This window comes from Carcharhinus amblyrhynchos, chromosome 17 (genome assembly GCF_965287045.1).
Source record: "Carcharhinus amblyrhynchos chromosome 17, sCarAmb.v2.hapA, whole genome shotgun sequence".
Classification (NCBI taxonomy): Eukaryota; Metazoa; Chordata; class Chondrichthyes; order Carcharhiniformes; family Carcharhinidae; genus Carcharhinus; species Carcharhinus amblyrhynchos.
The window spans coordinates 49,362,765-49,382,637 of NC_137340.1; the positions used below are offsets into that span (position 1 = coordinate 49,362,765).

The 19,873-nt window shown below is 43.9% G+C and overlaps 1 protein-coding gene across 1 annotated transcript; it reads right to left on the minus strand.

Annotated features, from left to right (window-relative positions):
• Positions 1 to 619: 619 nt before the first annotated feature.
• Positions 620 to 16,896, minus strand: LOC145354242 (V-type proton ATPase subunit e 2-like). Its single transcript, XM_080205322.1, has 4 exons — positions 16,740 to 16,896; positions 10,075 to 10,122; positions 8,104 to 8,224; positions 620 to 1,198 (listed from the first exon to the last, which is right to left on the minus strand). Exons 1-3 carry the CDS (start codon positions 16,841 to 16,843, stop codon positions 8,131 to 8,133), a joined length of 246 nt encoding a protein of 81 aa, XP_080061448.1. The 5' UTR covers positions 16,844 to 16,896; the 3' UTR covers positions 620 to 1,198; positions 8,104 to 8,130.
• Between the last annotated feature and the right edge of the window lie 2,977 nt (positions 16,897 to 19,873).

Consider the following 19,873-nt stretch of genomic DNA (forward strand, 5'->3'; position numbering starts at 1 on the left):
TGGACTAGTGATCTTGACACATGAGTTCAAATCCCATTATGGCAACTTAGATGAATCTGGAACTTAAACGCTGGTGTCACTGTCACTGCCAAATTGCCATAAAACCCCAGCCAATTCATTACTTTTCATAGAATCCCTACAGTACAGAGGGAGGCCATTTGGCCCATCGAGTCTGTACCGACCACAATCCCACCCAGGCCGTATACTCATAACCTCATGTATTTACCCTGCTAATCCCCCTGACGCTAGGGTCAATTTAGCATGGCCAATCAACCTAACCCGCACATTTTTGGAACGTGGGGGGGGGAAACTAGAGCACCTGGAGGAAACTCATGCAGATACGGGGAGAACATGCAGACTCCACACACACACACACAGTGACCCGAATTGAACCCGGGTCCTTCGTGCTGTGAGGCTAATGACTGTGCCGCCCATTTTCTTACCCATTCCAGACTGCAGACTCAATGCAATGTGGTTGATATTAGCAGTTCTCGGGAATAGCCTGGCAAGCCACTCAGTTAAAGAAACTTAAAAATGGACAATAAATAAATGCTGGCCTTGTCACTGAAGCACATATTGATCTGAGTGCAGTTGTACAGAGATGGAAGAGAGTTTTGGGATTGGACACGTTTTGATTTTATTGCACTGTCAAGTTTCTTTTCTTAAAGATTTCAGTATCAGACATCAATTCTTACTTTTAATACACTCAGAAATATAACGCTCAAAATAAATATTTCCTTACAGATCAAGACCTTGTAACACGATTTTGTCACAGTACAATTTAAATACAGTACAGCTACGGTCCACAATGACCAGAAAGATCCATAATCTACCCGAAATAAAAGGAAGCTGAGGCCTCTCATTAGGAGCAGGTTCTGGGGAGGTACTTCACACAACAAGGAAAAATAAAGAACAGAAAGCTGTATCCGAGGAACAATAAAACCTCCTCACATCAAGACTGATGAAACGTTTGTGATTGTCCCGGGGGCCTTGGGTTTGATGAGGCAGCGATCATCACTTCACGTCATGCGACAGACTTGGGTCAAAAACAAAAGCCAGAGGTTTTTTTTTTTAAACAGAACTTCTAGAGGGGAGTTCGAAGAAAATCTCCTACAGCAAAAGTCTTAACAGGCAAGATGTTTGTGGGGAATGAGGACAAAGGGGATGATCTCAGATTGTTCAGGTGGCCAGTCAACATCTGGGGAGAAAAACAAAAGAATTCATCTTTTAGGTACAAATCCTTCATCAGAATTAGAAAAGGGGACAGATGGAAGGCAGGGGAGCAAAGAGGCAGGCTGGGGAGGGGAGGGGGGTGGGTTTGGGGGACACCGAGGCGGACGGAGACAAGGGGACAAAATGACCAATTACGTTCTTCTCCCCATCCCTCATGCAGCGTCCTATCTCCAGCTTCCTGCTTATGAAAATACAAGGGTGAAACTGTTTGAATATTGAAGTATATTGCTTGCCAGTTGTCCAGCTTTGCTGAGTGAATGGAAGTCTTGGAACTGGTGCAGACAGCACTCAGCACAGAGGGCACACTGTTGCACAATGACAATGAATGTGATAAACAAGACGAAATGGGAAAAGCAATACAGTAAGAATTTGTGGTAAATTTCTCTGCCCAAAGAGCGGCGAGACTGTGGAACAGTCACTGAAGAGGAGTCATTGAGGAGGAACTTCTTCACTCAAAGGGTGGTGAATCTCTGGAATTCTCTGCCCGTTGAAGTGGTGGAGGCTACCTCGCTAAATATATTTAAGACGCGGGTAGATAGGTTTTTGGTAGGCAAGGGGATTAAGGGTTATGGGGAGAAAGCGGGGAATTGGAACTGAGCCACTTCAGATCAGCCATGATCTTATTGAATGGCGGGGCAGGCTCGAAGGGCTAGGTGGCCTACTCCTGCTCCTATTTCTTATGTTCTTATGAACATAACTACTATAAGATTAGCTGAAGTGACAGAAAGAAATGTTATTGAAGCAAGAAGGAGGCTCGTAGAGAACAGGAATTAAAGATATTGAGTAAAAACAGGTGTGACACTTGCAGGATGCTCTATGTGAGACTTTTAATATATTAAAGGCATTTCTTCTTTCATTATATCTCACTTATGTATCACAGAATAAAAAGCTCAATACCTAAAATACAGAAATCTTATTTCCACAATGTTTTCCCCATTTCCATAGAACACTCACCACATAAACAGGTCCCTCAGGCCTAGTACATTTGCTTATATTCTCCTCGAGTTGTCTCCCATTCCATCTACCTCACCTCAGCCTTCCAGAACATTTTTTTCTATTCCCTTTGCTCTCAGGTATGACTGTAAGAGGTAGGAGCAGAAGTAGGCCATTCAGCCCATCGAGTCTGCTCCTCCGTTTGGTGAGATCACGATCATACTAGTTCTCAACTCCACTTTCCTGTATTCAAAGCATCAAAGCTATTTGTTTCAACCGCTTCCTGTGGCACGTTGCTTAGCTCCGATGGTTAGTGCATGACATTGCAACGTTGAAGGTTGAGCGCCTGCACTGGTCAACTATGCTGCTTTGCTTAATTACCTATTTCACTTTAGCTTTGCAATTCCGACATTGCTTGACTTTTTGTTTTGTACAGTAGAAAGGCTGAGCAGTCCAAGTGCTGAATAAAGGTTTCAATCGCTGCAAAGGTCTGGGTTCGAACCCCACCACTACTATAATTGAAGACCACATCAGGAGCATTCTGCTCAGTTTTGGACACCTCAGGAAAGAGATACTTGGGAGGGAGCACAGAGCAGATTCACTACTTTGATTCCTGGGACCCCAAGTGTTAAATTACTTGGGGAGATCACACACTAGGGGTGGAACTTTACAGTCCTGTTGAAGTCAAAGGAGTGTTGAACAGGTGGCCAATCCTGGCCATGAGTTGCTGTAAAATTCCACCACCCAGGGTATATTTCCTGAAATTTGGAAGGTTAAAGGGCTACTTGATTACAAGTTTAAAAATATTGAAGGGAACAGATAGTGTAGATAGAAATTATATCAGCAGGTTGGCATGTCTCGGATTAGAAGGTATAATCTAAAAAAAACCCCAACGTTTCCGGAGTAAAACTAGGCAATGTTTATAAACACAAAGGGTAGCTCGGTGGTTAGCACTGCTGCCTCACAGTGCAACTGTGTGGAGTTTGCACATCCTCCCTGTATCTGCGTGGGTTGCCTTCGGGTGCTCTGGTTTCCTCCCACACTCCAAAGATGTACAGGTTAGATGGTCTAGCCATACTAAGCCGCCCCTTAGTGTCCCAAGGTGTGCAGGTTAGAGGGGGTTAGTGAGGTGAATATGGTGGGTTACAGGAATAGGGCCTGGGTGGGAGACTTTGTCAGAGATTTGGTGCAGGCTTGATGGCCTCTTTCTGCACTGCAGGGATTCTATGATTCAGAAATCGCAATTAATTTGAATTCAGTTGTTCATTTTAAAACTGTGATTTTTATGAGCTTTTGTTTATTGAGATAAAGGACAAATGTGGGTGGATGGACTACGGTCACAGCACAGCCATGATTTCACTGAATGGTACAACGAGCTCCAGCAGCTCCTCCTGTTCACATTCTCTGAATCAAATCACCATATAAAGAAATTTCTCCAAATTTCCCTATTGGATTTATTAATGCTGTTGAGTTGCTGGCGTTGGACAGTAAGAAGTTTTACAATACCAGGTTAAAAGTCCAACAGGTTTATTTGGTAGCATGAGCTTTTGGAGTGCCACCCCTTCATCTGCTGAATGAGAGTTGGGTTCACAAACCCAAACCTCTTTAACCTGTGCTTAACCCTCTCTCCACTCGCATTGTCTGCACCTGTAAAGACTTGATTACCTGTTAAGACTCGCATTCCAACCATTACCTTGTAAATTGAGTCTGTGTCTTTGTTTATGTCCTGTTTGTGAACACAACTCTTCGCTCATCTGATGAAGGAGCAGTGCTCTGAAAGCTCGTGCTACCAAATAAATCTGTTGGACTTTAATCTGGTGTTGCTGAATTTGTTAATAACCATCTTGTATTAATGGCCCTAATTTTGGATTTCCCCACAAGTGATAACATCCCCTGTACGTCAACTCTGTTCAACCCATTCATGATTTTAAAGAGCTCCGTCAGAGCATGTTCAAATCTTTGCATTTCAAAAGAAAAAGTCCCAAATTGTTCAGTCTGCCCCAATAGCTATAATCTCTCATATGGTACTATTCCCTGTAGATCCTTTTTTTTTTCGCAATTCCTCCTCTCCTCTGTGTCTTTTTGATAGTGTGAAGACCTGAACTGTGCACAGTATTCATCAGTGTGGGGGTACTATCAACGGCTGGGCTCTGACAAGTGAAAGCTGACTTGTTATTCATCCTGTCAGTCAACCCCATTTCCCCCTCACTATTCTTTATCCCTCTACAGTAAAGTGTAGGAATGACCCTGACTCCAAGGGTAGCTTCTACCTCAACCCTCCCCACACGACCAATCAAGTTGAGGTCTTGACTCATACACTTCTTCCAGTAATGACTCCTCGTCACACAGACTTCATGCCTCCAGCAACATCGGAAAAAGCAAAAATCAATCTTACGTTGAAAGAGGAATAGCTGCACAACATCAGGAAATTTTCAGAATGATAGAGATATTTTATTCATTCGTGGGACATGGTCATTGCTGGCTGGCCAGCATTTATTGCCCATCCCTAGTTGCCCGAGGGCCTTTGAGAGTCAACCACTTTGCTATGACTCTGGAGTCACATGTTGGCCAGACCAGGTAAAGACGGCGGATTTCTTTCCCTAAAGGGCACTAGTGAACCAGATGGGGGTTTTCCGACAACCCACAATGATTTTATGGTCATTAGTAGATTCTTAATTCCAGGGGTTTTAAAATTGAATTCAAATTCCAACACCTGCCGTGGCAGGATTTGAATCCGGGTCCCCAGGACATTAACTCAGATTCTGAATTGATAGTCTAGTGATAATACCACGAGGCCATCGCCTCCCCTCTAATACATGGAGAGAGAGATAGGAAACAGGAGTGTGTTCGGGCTGCATCAGCAGTGCACAAACATAAGAAATAGGTTGCGGCTGATCTTCTACCTCAGCTTTCGTTTCCCACGCTACCTCTTGTTTCATTTCTAGTCAGAGCTTGGACTCTGGGCAGAATGGTCAATTCAAAATGTAGAAAAACATGCTTGGGTTCTCATAGGGAACCTCTGAGCAGGGACTACAGGAGATCAAAAGAGAGAATGCTGGATAATCTCAGCAGGTCTGGCAGCATCTGTAAGGAGAGAAAGGAGCTGACGTTTCGAGTCCACATAACCCTTTGTCAAAGTTTTGACAAAGTCCCTGCTCAAAGCTTTGACGAAGGGTCATCTGGACTCGAAACATCAGCTCTTTTCTCTCCTTACAGATGCTGCCAGACCTGCTGGGATTTTCCAGCATTCTCTCTTTTGGTTTCCAAATCACTGCACCCGCAGTGCTTTGCTTTTAGTTTGGCTGCAGGAGATCATTCAGGAGCGGACACTTCTTTTTACTTTTGCCCCTTCTCTAAGCATGGGCACAATTAGTCACCTTGCCCCAGGTTAGCTGAAATTAAAGTAGACCTATGTATGATATCTGGTCTGCAAGACTCATACTGTAAAGAGCCCTTGGGAGCAGAATACCTTCTCCCTGCAGTACTGCCTCCCTTACACTAAGTGGCAGTGTTGTTGCCCATGAGCAATACAGTACTCTAGCGCCATCAAGTGGCAAAACCAGAGCAGCAGGAACAGCATTTTCCAGTTTAGTGTGGAGAAATATATACAAAACTGAGTGGGTGTGTAAATGCAACTGGGGCGACAGGATGAGGGGGTTCCAAATTGTTTTGAACAAATACTGCAATCCATGATCTGACTCTGGAAAGCTTATTATTTTCTGCTTGGCTGTGGTAGGTGCAGGAAATGTTTCAACAGAAGGCTAAGTAGGCTTTGAGAATTCAGAATCTAACACTTTACCCATCTCCAAGATTGCATCATCGGAGTGCACAAGATGCTGAAATCAGATTATTTCAAACAGGACGCACTATTAAATAGTGCACCCAACCAGCTGCCTGTTTCAATAAGAGTAACAGTGAGTAATGGTAATGGGTGCAGGGTCAAGGAATGATTGTCAGGGAAGCAGCCACACTGCTCTACTCCAGCAGGTTAATTACGTGTGGTACTGAACAATACAGATCAAGGGATGTCACGTTTGACCCCCCCCCTTCATCCACAAGTCAGCTCCTCTTGATGGAGATAATGCTCAGGCAAGCACAACTGAACTCAGTGGCCACAAGGCGTTGCAGCTTGTTTACAAAGTGCAGCTTTACAAAGCTGAGTGGGTGTGTAAATGCAACTAGGGCGACAGGATGAGGGGATTCCAAATTGTTTTGAACAAATACTGCAATCCATAGTCTGACTCTGGAAAGCTTATTATTTTCTGCTTATGTGCAGGAAATGTTTCAACAGAAGGTTAATTATGCTTTGAGAATTCAGAATTTAACACTTTACCCATCTCCAAGATTGCATCATTGGAGTGCACAAGATGCTGAAATCAGTTGCTGGGAAAAGGGGTGGCACAGTGGTTAGCACTGCTGCCTCACCACGTCAAGGGGTGCAGTTCAATTCCCGGCTTGTCTGTGTGGAGTTTGCACATTCTCCCCGTGTCTGCGTGGGTTTCCTCTGGGTGCTCCGGTTTCCTCCCACAGTCCCACAGAAGATGTGCAGGTTAGATTGATTGGCCACGTGAAGGGGATTCACGGGATAAATGCATGGGGTTGCGGGGATAGGTCCCGGGTGGGATTCTTGTCAGTGCAGACTCGATGGGCCCAATAGCCTCCTTCTGCACTGTAAGGATCCTAAGATAGGGAAAGGGACTGGTAAAAAAAAATGTCCCCCACTACGCTGACAAATTTACTGCGGAGGCAAAATGGGGTTTAGCAGTGACGTCCTCCACCATCAAACAACGCCAGAACTTAGAAACTGGTGCTGGCATTTGATCATGGACGAATACTGAAGGTCATTCTTTACTTTAACCGTGAGGTGGAGATGCCGGCATTGGATTGGGGCGGGCACAGTAAGAAATCTCACAACACTGGGTTAAAGTCCACAACTAACCTGATAAAGGGGCAGCACTCTGAAAGCTTCTGCCACCAAATAAACCTGTTGGACTTCAACCTGATGTTGTGAGACTACTTAACTTTATTTTAACAAAGTGATAAATCAGATGAGTTTCAAAGACGTGGAAGCACAGTTGTTGTGGGGTGGGAGGTACTGTATTTTTCCAAAGTTTACTGATCAGCGTTACAAGTAGGCTTACATTAACACTGCAATGAAGTTACTGTGAAAATCCCCTAGTCGCCTTATACAGCCTCAGAAGTACATCCCTGCTCTTGTATTCTAGCTCTGTTGACATGAATGCTAACACTGCATTTGCCTTCCTAACTGCCGACTGAACCTACAAGTTAACCTTAAGAGAACTTGAACAATGACTCCCAAGTTCCTTTGTGTTTCTGATCTCCTAAGCTTTTTCCCCCCATTTAGAAAATAGTCAATGCCTCCATCCTTTCTTCCAAAGTGTATAACCTCACACTTTTCCAAACGGTATTCCATCTGCCACTTCTTTGCCCACTCTCCTAACCTGCCTCAGTCCTTCTGCAGCCTCCCTGCCTCCTCAATTCTACCTGTCCCTCTTCATCTCTTTGTATCATCTGCAAACTTAGCAACAGTGCCTTCAGTTCCTTCCTCCAAATCATTAATGTATATTGTGAAATCCACCCAACCTGCACATCTTTGGACTGAGGGAGGAAGCCAGAGCACCTGGAGGAAACCCACGCAGACACGGGGAGAATGTGCAAACTCCACACAGACAGTGACCCGAGGACAGGAATCGAACCTGAGGCCCTGGCGCTGAGAGGCAGCCGTGCTAACCATCGGATTCCCACTGTCGTGGGGACTCTGGTTGTCCTTTCACTCCTTAGTCTACCGGGCACTGGAGTCAAAAGGTGGAATAGCTCAGGGAATCACTCAGTTTAAAATACCAAATCGAAGCTGGAGAGACATCCACTCCCTACCCTACTCCCAAACCCCCTCCACTTGAATTTCTTGCACCGTACCATGGTTGAGTCCAACGCAGTTCTGTGTTATTCCCAGAAGTAGCGGAGATACCAGATAGTTTCGTTCTTGAGCTGGGGGCCAAAGAGAGGGTTCATCTGAGCTAGAATGGCAATGAGCCAGCTGGAGGGAAGAAAGGGATTAAAATTTAATTGAACAGAGTGGCTTCACGGGAGAATTAAAAAACGTCAACCCTCTTAGCTACCTAGTTTTGGTAAGAAAGCATAGATCTGATACTTTTGTACAATCCTGCTTGGCGGTTTTACTTGTGTTCCAATCTATTAGGGTGGCACAGTGGTTAGCACTGCTGCCTCACAGCACCAGGGACCTGGGTTCGATTCCCAGCTCGGGTCATCGTATGTGTGGAGTTTGCACGTTCTCCCCGCATCTGCGTGGATTTTCTCCGGGTGCTCCGGTTTCCTCCCACAGTCCAAAGATGTGCTGGTTAGGCAAATTGGCCGTGCCAAATTCTCCCTCAGTGTACCCGAACAGGTGCCAGAGTGTGGCGACTAGGGGATTTTTACAGTAACTTCATTGCTGTGATAATGTAAGCTGACTTGTGATACTAATAAATAAATTCTATTTTTACTTTAAATTGAACTAAATTCATTCAAATCAGATCCAGTTGCACGATATGTTAATTCTTTAATCCAACAGATTAATCCAGGAGCACAGAAAATAAAACACAGACTGCAGATATAATCCCATTTTAATAACATGAAGATGTTATGTTGGGTTGCGATATGGATTTTGCACTTCAAGTACAGCTGGGAGCGAGGGTTCAATCTGCACTGCTGCGTAGTGTGAGAGCGCTCACAATCCAGCTCCAAGAGGCAAGAAAATCCTGTTCTGCAGCTAGTTTACCTCTGACATTAAGTCATACATCTACTGTTATAACATTCTGTTCATTCATTAAGGTTAAGGTTTTCAAGTTTAAAGTTTGAAGTCTAGTTATTAGTTTCATAAGTAGGCTTCCGTTAACACTGCAATGAAGTTACTGTAAAATCCTCCATTTGCCACACTCCAGAGCCTGTACGGGTACACCGAGTGAAAGTTTCAGCATGGTCAATGCACCAAACCAGCACGTCATTCGGACTGTGAGGGGAAACCAGAGCACCCAAATGAAACCCACACAGACATGGGGAGAACGTGCAGACTCCGCACAGACACTGACCCAATCTGAAAATCGAACTCAGGTCCCTTGCACCATGAGGCAGCAGTACTAACCGCCATGCAAGGGGGAAATCGGGAGCCAGCTTTTCCTTAATATTGTGTATTCACAAAACCCAGGGATCAAAGATGCAAGGTGTTTTCTCCCCTCACACAGGTGAGGACCAGTTCTCATATGTACTTAAGAATACTGCCCTAACTGTTAGAAAGTTTTATTTATTAGTCACAGGTAAGGCTCACATTAACACTGCAATGTGACCCAAGCTGGGAATCAAACCAGGGTCCCTGGCACTGTGAGGCAGCCGCAGTAACCACTGTGCCATCCTTTTCAAAAAAAAAGTTATTATTTATCCCCAATTGGTAACCGCTGCTCTCATTTACAACAAGGACAAGCATTCCACTTTGATAGGATTACACTGTTAACATTTATTAGGCTGTACTTTATCAAATGCCTTTTGGAAATCCAAGTATATTACATCTACTACACCACCCTTATCTATTCTCTTTAAATTCTTCAAAGAACTCAATAAGGTTGAGCTTGTGTGACCTCTCCATGTCATGTCATGCCGATATCCTCCACTATATTTTTGGTTTGAGTAATAATTCCCCCATTGTTCCCTCCACTGATGTTAAGCTAACTGCTCATTGGACTTGTTCCTATAATTAGACGGGAGATAGGACATCATTAGCCTGGCCAGCCCTCTGGCATGATCCTTTTTGCAGATATATAGAAGGGAGACTCTGCTATCAATTTCCTAGCTTTTCTAAGCATGCACAGACACAATCCACTGCTTGGTACTTACAACAGGTAGCAACAAACAGCCGTGGTCACGATCATGGTTATTATTACACTGCAAAATAAACAGAAGGTTGGAATTAAAAAATGAATAAGAGGCAGCAACCAACGCTCGCAACAACATGACAGACAATAGATTAAAGAAACCGGGGGACTCAACCACCTCCTGTCCCTTCAATTGTAAATCAAGGAGTGGAAGAAAAAGCGGAAGCATAATATATAGAAAATAACACAATTTTATTTTCAGTAAATACATTCTTGGGCTGCGGAAATCTTTATTTCTGTAATCTTCTGCACAACCTCTGAGATCTCCACACAACTAATTCTGACTTCCTGAGCATTCCCCAATTTCAATCCTTCTATCACTCGTGACCATGCATTCAGATGTCAAAGCCCTGAGCGCTGGAATTCCCTCCCGAAATCTCTCTACCTCTGTAAAGGTACCCCTTAAAATACACCTGTATGACCAGCCTCATGGGGCCCAGTGTCTAATTTTGCTTTGTTAACACTGCTGTGAAGCACCTTGGGATGGTTTGTTACATTAAATAGCATTACAAATGTGGCAGGATTAGCTGATGGCACTGGTATTTATTGCCTATTCTCCTTGAGGTGGCAGTGGGCCATCAGGTTGTAGTCTGTATGGGATAGATACGCACAGGGCTTAGCAGTTTCCAGGTTTTTGACCCAGCAGCTGTGAAAGAATGGTAATATATTTTCAAGTCAGGATGATGCAAGGCTTGAAGGTGTTGGAACCTCTGCCCTTATCGTTCTAGGTGATGGAGGTCACAGGTTTGGGAGGTCTTGCAATCCAAAAAAACTCTCTCCAAAAGTTGGACATATTTAACTGTACGGGAATGTGGGCATCATTGGGCAATACCAGCATTTGTTGCCCATTCTTAATGCCTTTGAATTGAGTGGCTTGCTAGACCATTTCAGAGGGCAGTTAAGAATCAACCGCATTGACGTGGTCTGGAGTTGCATGTAGGCCAGACCAGGCAGATTCCCCTCCCTAAAGTACATTAGTGAACCAGATGAATTTTTTAAATGACAATCTACGATAGTTGCCACAGTCACCTTCACTGAGACTAGCTTTATATTCCAGGTTTATTGAGTTTAAGTTCCACCAGCTGCCATGGTGAGTTTTGAATTTGGTTGGGCTACTTGGGATTACTAGTCCAGTGAGGTTACCACATTGTAACTAATTCCCCCCCTCCCAATCTACAGCACAGAAACATTCCAATTTGACCCACACTGGCCTTTACAAGTGTTTACACTTCACATGAGCCTCCTCCCCTCCTATCAACACATCCTTCCCTCCCTTTCTCCCTCACATTCAGCTATGCTTCTCACTTCAACTAATCTCCGGTGAGAACTTACACATTTCCCTTGAATTTCTTGTCATTTTTATTAGGAATTATTTATAAATAATATCACCCTTCTTTTTGGTCTCCTCCCCCACCAAAAGTGGAAACGCCTTCTCTTAAAAATGTCAAAGGATTCTGAAAGTCCAAAGATGTGTGGGTTAGGTAGCTTGGCCATGATAAATTGCCCCTTAGCGTCAAGGGGGTCCAGCGAGGGTAAATGCATGGGTTATGGGGTTAGGGTCTGGGTGGGATTGTAGTAGGTGTAGATATGATGGGCCAAATGGCCTCCTTCTGCCCTGTAGGGATTCTACGTTAAAGACCTCTATCAGAAAGCATCCTTTCTGGTTGTATCACAGCTTGGTATGGGCTCCTGCTCTACCAAGACCACAAGGAATTATAAAAGGTTGTGAATGTAGCCCAGTCCATCACACAAACCAGCCTCCCATCCATTGACCCTGTCTGCACTTCCCACTGCCTTGGCAAAGCAGCCAGCATAATTAAGGACCCCACACACTCCGGACATTCTCTCTTCCACCTACTCCCTTCGGGAAAAAGATACAAAAGTCTGAAGTCAAGTACCAACCGACTCAAGAACAGCTTCTCCCCTGCTGCTGTCAAACTTTCGAATGCACCTACCTTGCATTAAATTGATCTTTCTTTACACCCTAGCACAGTAACACTACATTCTGCACTCTCGCGTTTCCTTCTCCACGAACAGTATGTTTTGTCTGTATAGCGCGTAAGATACAATATTTTTCACTGTATGTTAATACATGTGACAATAATAAATCAAATCATTCTTCTATTCTAGATAAATGAGCCCCAGCCTCAGGTATAACTTCTCAGTTTTGATGTGGGGTTTGGGCCAACTAGATGAAAAGCAATCAGTGAAATTAATCTCTGACAATTTCCAAACTGTTTGGGCATTATCCTATAAGCAATTAGAACAGGAACGGAGTTGTGTTCTGCGCTGAGGTTACTGAGGTAGCTAGTAGGAAAGCTACAATTAACTTTGTTGCTCCTGGGTTAGGGGAACAAAAACAAGGTCATTCATCCTGAACATGAATCAGTGATCTTTGATGTTGACTCAAGCACAGGGAGGACAGCGAGGACAGAATTTGGGTTGGTCTGTGATGCCGACTGCAGTTAGATAGGTTTTCCAGTATCACAATAGCATCTAGAGTTGAAATGTACTCAATTGGCTGAAAAGTGCTTTGGGACACCAGAGATCCTGAAAAGAACTTCATAACTGTAATGGCACGGTGGCACAGTGGTTAGCAGTGCTGCCTCGCAGTTCTAGGGACCTGGGTTCAACTCCTGGCTTGGGTCACTATCTGGGTGGAGTTTGCACATCCTCCCCGTGTCTGCGTGGGTTTCCTCTGGGTGCTCTAGTTTCCTCCCACAGTCCAAAGATGTGTGGGTTAGGATGACAGCACCTGGAGGAAACCCACACAGACATGGGGAGTACATGCAAACTCCGGACAGTGACCCAAGCCAGGAATCAAACCTAGGTCCCTGGTGCTGTGAGGTAGCAGCGCTAACTACCATGCTACCGCCCATTATGGACTTCCAGTACAAAAATTCAAGTATGATATTAGTGACTACACCTCAAAGCAAGTGCGAATGATAGAAAAATGCAATAAAAATTGAGCATGAGGTGTGAAGAGTAGTGGGAGCTAACAGTAAGGGCCTCAGTACTTACCTTCACAAGAATAAGATTTGCCCAAAAAGAACCCTTGTAATCTGGCAGAGCTATTGGGATACTGATCAATTCTGATGCTGCGATGATCCTGAAGTGGCCATTTCTAATGAGATTCAACCTTCAGAGTCACAGTTGTGCAAAAAACTCTTTCTCATTGAAAAAGATAGGCAGTTCTCTTCAACATGTATACACTGACAAACTTAGGAACACTCTGCCCAGATGCACAAGTAATCACTGATACTGTATGATGTGGCCTGCTTATGTATCAGTTTAAACAAAATATATCTTTGGTCCACATTTAAGGCAGAGAATTTGTAAATGGTCATTATAGTACTAAATTAAAAGCAAATTACTGTGGGTGCTGGAATTCGAAATCAAAAGAGAAAATGCTAGAAAATCTCAGCAGGTCTGGCAGCATCTGTAAGGAGAGAAAAGAGCTGATCTTTCGCATTCAGATGACCTTTTGTCAAAGTTAAAAGGCATAGAAAGTGAGAGATATTTATACTGCAGGGGGAGGGAATGAAAGTTGAGTCATAGCCACAAAAACAAGGAGAAAGGCTGCTAATGGCAGCCCATAGAGAGAACAGAAGCCATAAATGGCCAAATGGCAGAGAAGCTGAAATCAGAGAGTAAACTGTGACAGGTGAAGCTGTGGGGGCAGAGGGGATGAAATAGGTGAGAGCGAAGTAAAATAGAGAAAAGGGGGGAAAGGGAAGCTAAGGGGAGAAAAGGTAAGAAAGGGTTTTATCATTATAGTGCTGTCTGGAGTTGACCAAGAGACTACCCAGTATTAAATCTGTCAAGTTGCTGCTAAAGGACAGAACTGAAGCACCCATGTACCATGGTTCTGTAACCACACATTAACTCCATAAACTGAATAAACACTTTGTGATCCAGATTTCTATAATCAGTCCAATGACATGCAAATAACTTCATAATCAACACCTCAATATCTCCAATACCCAAATACAGCCAAGTACAACCAAAACTCAACCATCTGTTCAGATTTAGAGACTCCCTTCAGTCAATGTAATACAAAAAAGAGTCATCACCTGAACCATGTGTCCATTGTAACTGAAAAATGTCATTTAATGAGTTCCTCTTCCATAAAATCCACAGTTTTTGATTGATTGATTTAAAAAGTAAAGATCTGTAACTATTCCCAAACAGTTTAGAGTCCACAAAAGTTACATGTATGCAAGTCAAAGGCAATAATTTGTTAAACTATTAGCGTGCAATTAGTGGTACACCAATCAGTAAGGTTAACTGCAACATAAAATCAGAAAGACCAAAGAACTTTAATAGCATAGTGTTTATATGTAAGATTTTCTTAGAAATACAAAGATTACATGAAACATTAATTGCATTAACATTAATGTAAGCATTTTAATAAACATGTAAATGGCTCAGTGAATAGTCTGTGTCTGAAGGTTGCGGGTTGAAGCCCCACTCCATAGGCTGACACTCCAGTGCAGTACCAAGGGAGTGTAGCTTTTCCAGAGGTGCTATCTTTTGGAATAGTCACTAAACAGAGATCCTGACTGCCCCCTCGGATGGACGCAATGTTTCAAGGAAGAGTAAAGAGTTCTCCCCAGTGTCCTGACAAATATTCATCCTTAAAGCAACATCTCAAAAAAAAATTGACTGGGTTATACGGAAAGGGAACAGAGTAGGAGTAAAAAGAGCAGGACTAAAACTGAGTTATTCTTACAGAGGGCTGGCGTGGACAGAACAGGCTGAATAACCTCGTTCTGCACTGTAACAATTCTATGATTATCTGTCATTTTTATACTGTTGTGCGTGGGAGCTTGCTGTGTGTAAATGGGCTCCTGCATTTCCGACATACAACAGTACACACACTTCAAAAAGTACTTAATTCCTGAACTTCCTAGCCCACGGACCACAGTCAGTAAGGATAGGCAACAACACCTCCTCCACAATCATCCTCAACACCAGTGCCCCCACAAAGCTGCATTCTCAGCCCCCTACTATACTCCTGATACACCTACGACTGTGGAAAAATTCCCCTCCAACTCAATTTTCCACTTTGCCGACGACACCACCGTAGTGGGTCGGATCTCAAACAATGACGAGGCAGTGTACAGGAACGAGATAGAGAATCTGGTGAACTGATGCGGCAACAATAATCTCTCCCTCAATGTCAACAAAATTGTCATTGACTTCAGGAAGCGTAAAGGAGAACACATTCCTGTCTACATCAACTGGGATGAAATAGAAATGGTCGAGAGCTTCAGGGTTTTAGGTGTCCAGATCACCAACAACCTGTCCTGGACCCCCATGCTGACATTATAGTTAAGAAAACCCACCAATGCCTCTACTTTCTCAGAAGACTAAGGCAATTAGGCATGTCAGCTACGACTCTCACTAACTTTTACAGATGCACCATGGAAAGCATTCTTGCTAGTTGTATCACAGCTTGGTATGACTCCTGCTCTGCCCAAGATCGCAAGAAACTACAAAAGGCTGTGAATGTAGCCCAATCCATCATGGAAACCAGCCTCCCATCCATTGACTCGGTCTACACTTCCCGCTGCGTTGGCAAAGCAGTCAGCATAATTAAAGACTCCACACACCCCAGACATACTCTCTTCTATCTTCTTCCTTCGGGAAAGAAATACTAAAGTCTGAACTAATGTACCAACCGACAAAAGGACAGCTTCTTCCCTGCTGCCATCAGACTTTTGAATGGACCTATCCTGCATTAAATTGATCTTTCTCTACACTCCTACTATGACTGTAACATTACATTCTGCACTCTCTTATTTCTTTCTCTATGAATGGTGTGCTTTGTCTGTACAGCACTAAGATACAATACTTTTCACTGTATATTAATACATGACAATAATAAATCAAATTCATTGATTGTAAAATACTTTGGGGTATCTTGTGGTCCTGAGAGGCATTATATAAATGCAAGTTTTTCTTTATTAACAACTTGCATTTATATAATATTACCACAACAACAAAAAAAGCCCCAAGATGTCTCACAGAAGCCTGAGAAAACAAAGTGTGATTATCGAGCCACCCAAGCTGCTATTAGGACAGATGGCTTGCACAAAGAGGTAGAATTAACACCTCTAAGAAGCTGAGGGTGGCAGAGGGGGAACCACACACAAGTTAGGCAAAAAAAAAAGCCATTGGGGTAGGGATAAAAAGAACATTTAAAATAAAAACAAGCCCCCCCCCCCCCCCCCCCAGTATAAATCGCTGCTGATTCCCTTTGCTCTCAGCTCTGATAAAGGGTCATCTGGACTTGAAACATTGGCTCTATTCTCTCCCCACAGATGCTGTCAGACCTGCTGAGATTTTCCAACATTTTTCTGTTTTTGTTTCAGATTCCAGCATTCACATTTGCTTTTACCTGATAAATTCAAACACAATAAATTTCAACATCCTCCTTCCACATTTTGAGCTGCCCTTCTTCCCCACAGTGCAAAAGGGGGGGGGGGAAAATACATTAATCTTTAGATTTAAAAGGCATCGAGATCTGGACTAGACGACCAGGATGTCACCCCTCTTCCTCTGAGCCTTCCCTTCCATTGTAAGCCCTCCGCCACCAGCCAGACACAGTGTGCGGACACATACCCTCGGTTGGGACCCTTCGGGACAAACCACGGCAGAGCAAAGCCCACGAGTCCCCAGAAGATAGTGAAGCAGACCATGGGGATGGTCACCGAGTGAGTGGTCATCTTGTCCCTGTCCAGATGCTGTCCTCACACCGCTGGTCAGCACCACCTTTCCCCCAATCCACCAATCACAGGCTTCACCACCAACCCCGCCCACCCTTCACCCTGATTGGACAATGATGACTCCATTGTCTTCCCATTGGTGCAGCTCCACGCCCATCAGTTCCCCAACTCTAAATGTCGCCCTGTGATTGGTTCTTTATTCACCCCCTTCTCAGTTTATGTCTCTCTTTATCTCCTGGAGATTTCTCCATCAACCCACTCGAACCTTTTCCCCCCGCATTGTAAAAATGTTTCCATTTGTAGCGAGTAACAATCTCCATCCCCGCTCCTCTCCAATGGTCTGTCCCGTACGTCACAAGGGGGCGGGCTTTCTCCACGCAGACTGCTTTGTGGTTGGTCCCTCCTCTCCACTGTGGACCCCTATTGGTGAAAGGAGGTGTCAATCATTGGGAGGAGGGGAGCCAGCCTCCTTGCTCCATTGTAATCTGCACTAGATCCCAGCCAGCTCCCAACCAGTGGAACACAAACCCCAACCTGGGACAAAAATACCATTCACTTTTAATCTCCCAAAAAAAAATTAGACTTTTAAAGTGTAAGATGACTGATCCATTAGCACCTTTGAAAGAGAGTTGGATGAATAGCTGAAGGGGGAAAGTTTAAAATTTATTTATTATTGAGTGGCACAGTGGTTAAACGCTGCTGCTTCACAGCACCCATCTTGGGTCACTGTCTGTGTGCAACGTGCATGTTCTCCCTGTGTCTGTGTGGATTTCCTCTAGATGCTCCGGTTTCCGTCCACACTCTAAAAGACGTGTTGATTAGATGCATTGGCATGCCAAATTCTCCCTCAGTGCACCCGAATAGGTACCAGGGTGTGGCAACTAGGGGATTGTCACAGTAACTTGTAGAGGGTTGTTTTTCAAACTGGAGGCCCATGACCAGCAGTGCGCCTCAGGGATCAGTGATGGGTCTATTGTTATTTGTAATTTATATTAATGATTTGGATGAGGATATAGGAGGCATAGTAAGTTTGCAGATGACACCAAGATTGGTGGCATTGTGGACAGTGAAGAACATTATCTCCGATTGCAACGGGATCTTGATCAATTGGGTCTGCTGGCTGATGAATGGCAGAAGGAGTTTAATTTAAATAAATGCAAGGTGACGCATTTTAGTAGAATGAACCAGGACTTACTCAGTTAATGGTAGGGCATTGGGGAGAGTTACAGAACATAGAGACCTAGGGGTGCATGTTTGTGATTCCTTGAAAGTGGAGTCACAGGTGGACAGAGTGGTGAAGAACGCATTCAGCATGCTTTGTTTCATTGGTCAGGACATTGAATACAGGAGTTGGGACGTCTTGTTGTGCAAGACATTGGTAAGGCCACACTTGGAATACTGTGTACAGTTCTGGTCACCCTATTATAAAAAGAATATTATTAAACTAGAAAGAGTGCAGAAAAGATTTAATAGGGTGCTGTTGGGACTTGATGGTTTGAGTTATAAGAAGAGGCTGAATAGACTGGGACTTTTTTCTCTTGAGCGTAGAAAGCTGAAGGGTGATCTTATAGAGGTCCATAAAATAATGAGGGGCACAGATCAGCTAGATTGTCAATATCTTTTCCTAAAGGTAGTGGAGTCTAAAATCAGAGGGCATAGGTTTAAGGTGAGAGGGGAGAGATACAAAAGTGTCCAGAGGGGCAATCTTTTCGCACAGAGGTGGTGGGTGTCTGGAATAAGCTGCCAGAAATAGTAGTAGAGGCGGGTACAATTTTGTCTTTTAAAAAAGCATTTAGACAGTTACATGGGTAAGATGGATATAGAGAGATTTGGGCCAAATGCAGGAAATTGGGATTTATCTTAGGGATTTAAAAAAAGGGTGGCATGGACAGTTTGGGCTGAAGGATCTGTTTCCACGCTGTAAATCTCTATGACCCTATAACTTCATTGCAGTGTTAATGTAAGCCTACTTGTGACACTAATAAATAAATTTCAAAACTTTTCCTCCCACAGTCCGAAAGATGTGCTTGTTAGGTGCATTGTCCATGTTGAATTCTCCCCCAGTGTTCCCGAACAGGTGCCGGAGTGTGGCGACAAGAGGATTTTCACAGTAACTTTATTGCAGTGTTAATGGAAGCCTACTTCTGACACCAGTAAGTAAATAACCCCTAAAGTATGTGCACATAAAGCAAGCGCACGAAGTGAGGTATGTGTTGATTAACTGTGTGCAACTTTGCATCCAATCAAAGCATAAACATTTACTTTGTTTTTTTCCGTTGGAAGTTGATGATAGTTTTATACTATATGAATGATTAAGCATGTTCTGTAGCTCATTGTGAAATATTCAGCATGTATTAAATATATTTAATCTTATTTATGGTGTCATGATATACCATGACAGGATAGGATAGAAGGATAACAGGACTAGAAAGGATAGCAGGACGAGAGGGCACAGCCTCAAGATGAGGGGGGGGGGGCAGTTTAGATCAGAGTTGAGGAGGAACTTCTTCACTCAAAGGGTGGTGAATCTCTGGAATTCTCTGCCCGTTGAAGTGGTGGAGGCTACCTCCCTAAATATATTTAAGTCACGGGTAGATAGGTTTTTGACAGACAAGGGAATTAACGGTTATGGGGAGAGAGCGGGAAAGTGGAACTGAACCACTTCAGATCAGCCATGATCTTATTGAATGGCGGGGCAGGCTCGAAGGGCTAGATGGCCTACTCCTGCTCCTATTTCTTATGTTCTTATGATTAGTGAATAAGCCTGATTTCAATCTTGCAGCCCACTGAGATGGAAGAGGGTCATTCAAGCTACCCACTCACTAGCCTAGGTTGCTCATCACTGCTTCAGCGTGTCCTTATAATGCCACCTTTGACAACTATGAGAGCACACTCCAGTCTCGAGCTCTCCATAGAAGATTCACTTTCCTGAGCAAGTGTCACAGTTACAGTACAGAAGGAGGCCATTTGGCCCATTCAGCTTGTCCCAGCTCTCTCCACTCTCTCGCCGTTTCCCCAGTAGCCTTGCAT

Coding starts and splice junctions, on each gene's coding strand:
- LOC145354242 (XM_080205322.1), bottom strand. CDS start 16,843: ATGACCACTCACTCGGTGACCATCCCCATGGTCTGCTTCACTATCTTC. Junction 10,123..16,739: donor CCGAAGGGTCCCAACCGAGG/GTATGTGTCCGC, acceptor TTTATTTTGCAG/TGTAATAATAACCATGATCG. Junction 8,225..10,074: donor GCTGTTTGTTGCTACCTGTT/GTAAGTACCAAG, acceptor TCTTCCCTCCAG/CTGGCTCATTGCCATTCTAG.